The sequence below is a fragment of the Cicer arietinum genome, chromosome 5, assembly GCF_000331145.2.
Source record: "Cicer arietinum cultivar CDC Frontier isolate Library 1 chromosome 5, Cicar.CDCFrontier_v2.0, whole genome shotgun sequence".
Lineage (NCBI taxonomy): Eukaryota > Viridiplantae > Streptophyta > Magnoliopsida > Fabales > Fabaceae > Cicer > Cicer arietinum.
In genome coordinates, this window is record NC_021164.2 from 44,274,660 (window position 1) to 44,283,968 (window position 9,309).

The 9,309-nt window shown below is 31.8% G+C and overlaps 1 protein-coding gene across 1 annotated transcript; it reads right to left on the minus strand.

The window, feature by feature from the left end:
• Window positions 1-3,632: 3,632 nt before the first annotated feature.
• On the minus strand, window positions 3,633-6,317 carry LOC101499237 (pentatricopeptide repeat-containing protein At3g03580-like). The gene has a single exon (XM_004513162.4). It carries the CDS (start codon window positions 6,198-6,200, stop codon window positions 3,768-3,770), a length of 2,433 nt encoding a protein of 810 aa, XP_004513219.1. The 5' UTR covers window positions 6,201-6,317; the 3' UTR covers window positions 3,633-3,767.
• Between the last annotated feature and the right edge of the window lie 2,992 nt (window positions 6,318-9,309).

The window sequence follows — 9,309 nt, forward strand, 5'->3', positions numbered from 1 at the left end:
TAGCTGCCATTTGTGCTTCATCATCCTCTCTTTGAACCTTCTTGGATCTGCATTCATTTGCAAAAAAATTCCCCCATTTTTGACAACTGTAGCATTGGATTCCTTTCTTGTTGAATTTTTTCTTGCCACTCGAATTTTTGTTGTTGTTATCACTTTGGTTGGTCTTCTTGCTAACTTGGACCTGCAAGGACTTTACTTGAGATGTTGAGGTTGCTGCACACATTTCTCTTACTCTCAGTTCATGAGCTTCAAGAGAGCCTTGCAAATCTTCCACCTTCATCTTATCAAGATCCTTTGATTCTTAAATTGCCACCACTATGTGATCGTACCTTTGTGTTAATGTTCTAAGGATCTTTTCAATAATCACCACTTCAATTAATGATTCACCATCTATTCTCATCTGATTAACAACAATCTGCACACGATTGAAGTAGTCTGCCACAACTTCATCTTCTTCCATCTGCAATAATTCGTATTGCCTTCTTAGCATTTGGAGCTTCACTTTCTTGGCTTTTTCCCCACCTGTATAGTACTTGACCAAGATCTCTCATGCATCCTTTGATGTAGATGCCTTCGAGATCCTCTCAAAGTTATTTGAATTCACACTCTGTTGGATGTAAAACAATTCCTTGCAATATATTTTCTTGCAATCTTTGAAAGTTGTTTGTTGTCTTTCTATAGGATTTGCTTCAAGTTGTTCATAGCTATCTTGAACAATCTCAAACACTTCTTGAGCTCCTAACAACGATCTCATTGATGCATACCACCTATCCCAGTTTTTCTCATCTAGAATTGGCAAATTCGATGGAAATCCTCCTCCATTCATGTTTCTTTCACTCACACTTGTGTTTCCCAATTTTGATTTCCCCTCACATTTGAACTCGTGTTTCCCAAGATTTAGAACTCAAGCTCTTGATACCAATTGTTGGAACAAGTTGTATATTTGAGAGGAATTGAAATTGAGAAGAAAAGAGAAGAAAACATAAAGTTCTTAAAACGGAGATTGATTATCAATCTGGACAGTTTGGTGAATGATCTAGTTAAGCATCTCAGATTGTTCTTGGTTCTGAAGGCTTTTATAGAAGTAGTTTTAGCTGATTCAGTTACAATAAACTTAACCAAATTCTAACTAACTTCTAACTATATTCTAACTAACTAATTACAAATCAATTTGAATTACATTTAACAGTAACGTCCAAATTCTTAAAATAAACAAATGTGGATGCATTTGAAGAAGTTTGTCACAATTTGTTACATCAATGTTCCAATTTATTACAATAAATTATCCGTCACAATTGATGTAATCATTTATATTATAGTTTAAAGTTTGTATCAGTGATCTAAATAAATAGCAAAGGTATATCTATATGGGTAATCTTAAGGAATTTAGAGGTGAGGGATATTCATATAAACTTTCTACATTGAAAACAAAAAATAGCAAGATTGAGAGATCAAATGGAAATGTGAAAATAGAGTGATTTGTAAGACATATGTATTATGATATAATTTAACACGTTTTTTGGATTTGTATTTTATTATACTTGAATTAGTAAAGTTTTGACTTTGTTGATGTGTTATGATTTTATTCATGATAGAACTATTTTCATAACAAATAATTTTTATTTGGCAATAAATTTTTTGTTGAAAGTTAAAACCAAAATTTTATGTTTTAGACAATCAGATAAATTTTACTTAAATTTTGAAATTGACTCTAATTTCAATAAAATTTGAAGTGTGGCTTCTTGACATGAATTGCAATTTTAAGGAGTGGGTTTATATATTTTGAACTTAAAAATAATAAACCAGAAAGTTTTCACCAATATATTGCTTGTTTTCGGTTTTTATAAAATTTCTGAATTTTGGTGGTATTTTATTTCTGAATTTTGGTGGTATTTTAGTTTGAAACTACATGAAAATTATTGAAAATATATTTATGATCTTTGTATTTATTGCATATCATATCATGTACATAAGGATAGTATCTCTTATATTTATTTTGTATTTATTACTTTGAGTCTATGTAAAATCAGTCACACTATTTAACCATATGTATCTTGTTACCCTCATTCAACATGGTATCATCTAAACCATGCTTATCTCTTATATTTATTTTGTATTTATTACTCTGTCTTCTAATGATAATTTTTTTGTTCCCGACAAACCGTGTTTTCAACTCCAGTCTACCCCTTCTTTGTTGCTATGACTTATTCTAGTACTATTTCAACCATTTTCTAGCAAAATTGACCCTTCCATCGTTGGCACTTTTCTCAACGATGCACCCCCACCACCAAAACCACCTCTTCTAGTTACAGGTTTTGCCCTCACAATCTGTGAGATTTTCCACTAATGTGTTTAGCACCAGAATGTTCTGCTTTCACATTATCTTTCTTGATCACTCTTGATTAGTTACAGATTTTACTTTTCAACTTTGAAGGAATTTTACGGTTGTCTTTCAGTCCATAAATTGTTTTTACAATTACCTTTTAATAACGAAAAAAGATTTTTACAACATACTCAAACCAACTGAAGAGATAGACTTGAGTTGCAAATGATGTGTATGATAAAAGTGTTTATGATCTAAAAACTACTCAACACTTATTTGAGATTGATTATCAGCAATAACTCAATAAAGTGATCCTTGAATATAATGAGAAAGAATTGGAATTTCGCCTAAGAGAAAAGTTTGTTGCTTGAGTATGAATGTTTAAGTATGGAACAGTTGCCTTTCAAACTCTTGTCTTTATCTTCTCATTGATATTCCTTTTATAGATGAGGAAATGATTGAAACGCTCAATATAGTCGTCACAAATTTTACAAAAATTACGATAATATTAATGTCAAATGTGGTCTTCAGTACCATATTGTCGATATTTTTTCAATTTGTGCTTGTTTAAGTAAATAGATTTTATGTTGCTTGAAAATGATTAATTTAAATTGGGCTAGTTAACTTTTCTGTTTAATACTTAAAAATATTCTTTTTTGTTTGTTTGTTGCGATGAGATAGAGACAATTGATATTTTGATAATTAGATGATTAATTTGAATTTTTACTAAATAAAATATCAAAGTAGAGTAGGAGGGGTTAGCACCAATACACCAGGAATAGTTTTGAAAATAAACTAATCAAGATTATACTTTAAAGAAAAAAAAGGTGGCGAAGCTTCTAGAAGGCCTACCACTTCGGGCGAGTACTACACGAGCTCGTAAGTCAAGTACGGAACGAGCGAAGGAGAGCGACCTCATCTTGCTTCTGTGGCGAAGCTTCTAGAAGGCCTACCACTTCACTTCATAGGAGCGCAAGCGAAACCGTATAAAGGCAAACAGCTCGTATAGCTCGCATTAGCGAGCCTACTTAAACAATAATTCTAATTTTCATCGATAAAACACATTTATTCTATTCCCTCATCACAGCTACTTCAATCAGTAATTTATTTATAAACTAACCCTACCTACAATTTGATTAAATACAATACCTTCGTCTGTATATTAGTAATAATTTAAACTTAGGAATTACAATTTTGGGTATGTTACACAACCAACTCTCATCCTCGAGTTCAAGAGATAAAGCAAGAATACTTTTAAATATGAAATTAACAGAAATCAAACCAAGAATTCCTGCCAAAGAATCTTCCCTTACCACAAATCTTAAAAATTTTGTTAGATTAATAAATGTGCTATACAAATATTTTAAATAAATAAACAAATACATTTTGCTTATGCAACCGGAAATGCCGTTAACAGTACTGTGATTAATCCTACCAAATAAATTCAACCACTTTCTGATAACCAAAAGCAATTATCCAAACTATCTATTTTCTCACCAATTAGAAAGGCATGGACTTGGTCACCAATTTGAACCCAACTACAACCAGGATTTTTCTTAGCACCCTTTGTCTTCATCAATTCCCTCACACTATTTGCCTCATCCCATCTTTCAGCTTCTGCATACATATTAGAAAGTAGTATATAGTAACCACAATGGTGAGGCTTCAATTTAAACAAATGTTCAGCTGCCCAATGCCCCAATTCCACATTCCCATGTATCCTACAAGCTCCAAGTAGTGCACCCCATATGTTAGCATCGGGTTCGATCGGTAAGTCTCTAATAAGGTTTGCAGCTTCTTCGATTTGTCCTGCTCTTCCTAGAAGATCAACCATACAAGCATAGTGCATATGTGTTGCCTCAATATTATGATCCTGCATTTTCTTAAAATATCTACTCCCTTTCTCAATTAGTCCTCCATGACTACATGCCGATAAAACTGCGATAAAGGAAACTGAATCATATTCCACACTATCTTCCTTCATTACTTCGAATAGGTTGATTGCAGTTTCCAATTCACCAAGCATACCATACCCTAAAATCATAGTATTCCATGATGCCACATCCTTGTCTTGAATGCGGTCGAAGATTTTAGTTGCTAGATCTATTCGACCGCACTTGGTATACAAATCCAAAAGGGAATTTGCCGCAAAAAGATGTGTGTGGAAAAGCTTTCTTACCAGATGCCCATGAATCTCCTTACCTTGCTTAATGGAAGCCAGATTTGCACAGGCGGATATGACACCGATGAACGAAACAATATCAGGAATCATGCCAGTGAGTCTCATTTCTGAAAATAAATTTAGAGATTCTGAGCAGTTACTTGTTTGAGAATAGCCCGTAATTAGTATATTGTAGGAAACTTTATCCTTGACTGAAGTATTGAAAACTTTTCGAGCAAGGTTTAAGCTTCCGCATTTCGAATACATGTCTGTCAGAGCATTGGAGATGAACAAATCAAATGTGTATCCAGTCCGAACTATCCTGGCATGAATTTCTTTTCCAACATTCACGAAACCTAATCTTGCGCATGCTGGAAGAACATTTGTGAAGGTCACATTGTTCGGGGTTTCTCCGTGAGCTTGCATTCGCCTCACTAATTCTACAGCTGTAAAATGGTGTCTGTTCTGAGCAAAATTTGCAACCATAGCATTCCACGACACAATGTTTCTATCTCCCATCTTGTTAAATATAGTGGATGCCACGCATGACAATCCTGATTTCGCATACATATCTATCAACGAGTTAGCAATAAAAACATCAGACTCAATACCCACCCTTAAACAAAAGCAATGCACTTCCATTCCCAACTTAAAAAGTCCTAATTCTCCTAATACAGGTAGCATACTAGAAACGGTGACAGTATTCGGTCTCATTCCTGCATCAATCATCAACCTAAAGACAACCAAAGCATCCATATACATCCCTCTAAAAGAAAAACTAGTAATAATAGCATTCCACGAAACCTCGGTTCTCTCATCCATTTCATCGAAAACTTTCTTCGCAGCCTTCTCACTCCCACATTTCCCATAAACATCAACCAACGCATTTTCAACCTTTACACAACCCAACAAACCAACCTTCAAAACATAACCATGCACAACTCTCGCCATATCCTCATTCCCACTATCCGCACACACCGGCAACACACTAACAATGGTAACCAAATCTGGTCTAATAACCGACCCAGCAGCAACCATCCCTTTAAAAAAACCAAACGACTCCTCATAAAAACCCCGAACAGAACACAAACCAATAACAGTATTCCAAGAAACCTTATCCCTATCAAACATTTCATCAAACACCTTGATTGCTTTATCAAAAAGACCACAATTACCGTAAAACATCAAAAGGGTATTCCCAACAAATACATCTCTATCAAAACCAAACTTAAACACAACTCCATGAACCTCCCTACCTTTACCAACCTCCAAAGAATCAGAACAAGCCTTCAAAACAAAAGGGTAGGTGTGATCATCAGGCATAACACCTTCACGAACCATGGTGTTATAAATACTAAACCCATCAAAAACACCAGCAATGGAATAAGCACGGATGAGGGTGTTCCACAAGAAGGCAGTGCGGGAAAATGGAACACTGTTTTGGAATAGAAGAAGGGAAGATGCGGGGTGATTAAAAGTGGCGTATTGGAGAATGAGAGAGGCGGAGAGGGAGATACTGTGAGGGAGGAAACCATGGAGGATGGCGAAGGCGTGAAGTTGCTTTGTTTGTGGAAGGGTGTGGGAGAGGGTAATTAGATGGAGAAGGTTTTGGTGAGTGTTTGAAGAAGATGAAGAAGAAAAGAATGAAAGAGAGAAGCAAGTGTTTTTGGTGAGTTTGAGTTTGAATTTGTTGCGAAGGTGGGAATGGAATATCATGGAACAATGTGGAGTTTGATGTTTGGTTCTGTGTCAAGTGTTAGCATAGTCTGTTTGTTTGAGAAATGAAACTACTGGTCGGAAAATACTTGAGTTTTATTCTTAAGATTCTAAATGGATATACAGTGTGAAATGGTTCTCTCTATTTTAAAATATCATAGATTTAGCTCTCTTATTATGATTTCTTAAACTAAAAATAACCATGCGACATGCTATAGATAACATGTCATACAATAGATGATATAGAATTATTAGCTCCATAAAATCACAATATATTTATATGGTTTTATATCATGAAATTATAGGTCACATTATTTAAAATATATTAAATCGTTATTTTTTAGTTTTAAAATATGAGATCAATTTTGAGAATTAGTAAAAATAGAGGAATCAAAATTGTAATTAAGCTTTTTGTTTTTTTTGTTAAGTGAATATGTAAATTGATTCCTAAAATTGTAAGTGTCACTCAAATTATTATTTGAATTTTGTGAATTGTCGAATATACTCATAGAACTTTAAAATATAAATCAAAATAGTTCTCGTTAAACTTTTACCATTAGATATTTTGATTTGATAATGTAATTGAATATGTAGTTTATCTACATTGATTTCACATCAATGTCATCTTCTTGGGACAAATTTGTCGATTAATTTTTGTCATCTCACAGATAAATTTATGAGAAATTGTAATTGTGCATAGATTAATTATGGACAAATTAGCCCGTGAAAGAATTAAATTTCTTAGAAAAATTAGCCTATATTGTGATGATGACATTGATATAACATCAATGTGGAGGAGTTAAATATTCAATTAACATGTCACATCATAGTCTTTAAGGATAAAAGTTTACATTACATACTATTTTGATTACTATTTTACAATTTCAGATATGTATTTGTCAATTTATAAAATTCAAAAATTAATTTGATTGATGCTTACAATTTACCTCTCCCCTCTTATTTTATTATTTGTTGTTGTGACAAATTATTACTGATTGTGAGAGTGCATTGCCTTTATTCTCTATTTTTATTTAAGTAGGTGAGTTTTTTTTTATATGTAGAAGGGACAGTAAACAATGGCGGAACCCAACAATGGCCAAGACCTATACAAAAAAATACTTAATAGATAATTGGGTGTTTCTTCTTCCACTCTAGTGTTCTCAAATACACAAAAATACATATTCAAATTGATCAGTTCGTACGTGTAAAAAGAAAGCTTCTTTTCACCTCTGTATTAGCGGATTATACTTGGGGGCTTTTCAAAAGACTTAAGGTGAGAAAATAAAGTTTCTACTAATTTGATTGGACTATGAGAAAGTTTCAAAAGACTTAACGTGAGAAAAGAAAGTTTATACTGCAAATCTTAAACAAGAAGATGAAACTGATGATGATCAATATTGCATAAATAATATTCAAAGTGTGTATATCACACTAAACTTTAGGTTTGATTCGCCTCACCAATCTATGCATATTGGATGCAAATGAATAAATCAACGAATCCCCTTCAGGATACTTTGGAATTCTTGACATGAATTGCATATTCATATGTAGCATATCAGTCAATGATATTTTGCAGGAAACCTTAATTATGCATTCCACCCTTAATTGTCACTAGTAGAATTTTATCTTTTTAAGTCAGTTAAAATATACATTTTAAGTCGGTTCTGTGTTCGAGTTAACAGCAAACGACTTAAAAAACATGTTGTTTTTTAACTCATTTCATGAACCGACTTAACATAGCTTCATCATGTTAAGTCAATTCAACTTAACCGACATAAACATCATAAATTCAGTTCAACAAATCATATTTTTAAGTCGGATCTTTTGATCAACTGACTTAATAGATAGAGTTAAAATAATTATTTTTTTTTAATAAATTTCTCATTTTGTTTTTATGCTACTTATCATACATATATACAATATTTCGTATTAAATTTCAAATCGGAGTTTTGTACTTTCAACCAAAATTTTATATAATCATCTAATAACCAAAATATACAATATCATATGTTCATACAAAAAAATATAGGGTACAAAGAATATGTCTCATCTTGACAAGATAGAAGAAAAAAAATAGATATCCATTAATAAAATTACAAAATCACAATGTAGCAATATTCAATAGACATATATTAGCATTGTCATTTTCTTTAATTAATTCCAAAATAAAATCTACACAACGCTTTTGAACTTCTTTAATTTGATCCGAATGAAATTATCTCGAGTCATCAAATATCTGGAAAAAAAAAAAACACAAACAATATCGACTGAATTCTTATTTTTTATCATACAAACATAAAAAAAATACAATCAATAACAACTTATAATTTTTTTTATCATACGAATATAAAAAACACAATCAATAACAACTTGTAAAAAATTATGTACTTGCATCCATGAATTAACTAGGTTACAATGTTCAATATATGTAACATGACATAGAAGTCACATTCATGCATTTGTCATGTTTAACGAATCATCATGCCATATTCGTCTTGTAGAACTCTGACAAATCCCATAACAAATAAGATGATTTCTTATTTCTTCAAAATGTAACATGTTTCCATTTAAACATTAACACAAGGACAATAAAACTTTCCTTCACTTTTACGAAGTTTTGTTAAAAGCAAATTGTAAAAATCCACACATACACATTTCACACTAACTGTTAGCATTTATTCAATTCATTCAATTACTATCTATAAGTATTTTTGTTAAAAATAAATAACCGTAAATATTAACATTAATGTAAAATAAAACTAAAATAATTTTATTTTCCTTTACTTTTTATTTATTGTCCTATATTGTCGTATTAATATTAACTAAAAGTAATCTAATAATAGGATATCATTGTTTTCTTTCTTATTGTTATTATTTTAATTAGTGTTTTGCTCCATATAATTTAAAACATAACATGTAAAATATGTAATTTAACTTGCTAATACAATCGACATAATCTCCTACACCCATTCAAAACACTTGAAAAACATCTTATAAAGCATATTATTATTTTTTGAAAATTATAAAGATAAAGAGAAATATTGTAGCATATACTTCAATAAGACAACATTTAGCGGGAAAAAAAATACAAATAATGAGTTCATCTCTA

Bases quoted from the DNA above. Each gene is read 5' to 3' on its own strand.
- LOC101499237 (XM_004513162.4), bottom strand. From the start codon at position 6,200: ATGATATTCCATTCCCACCTTCGCAACAAATTCAAACTCAAACTCACC.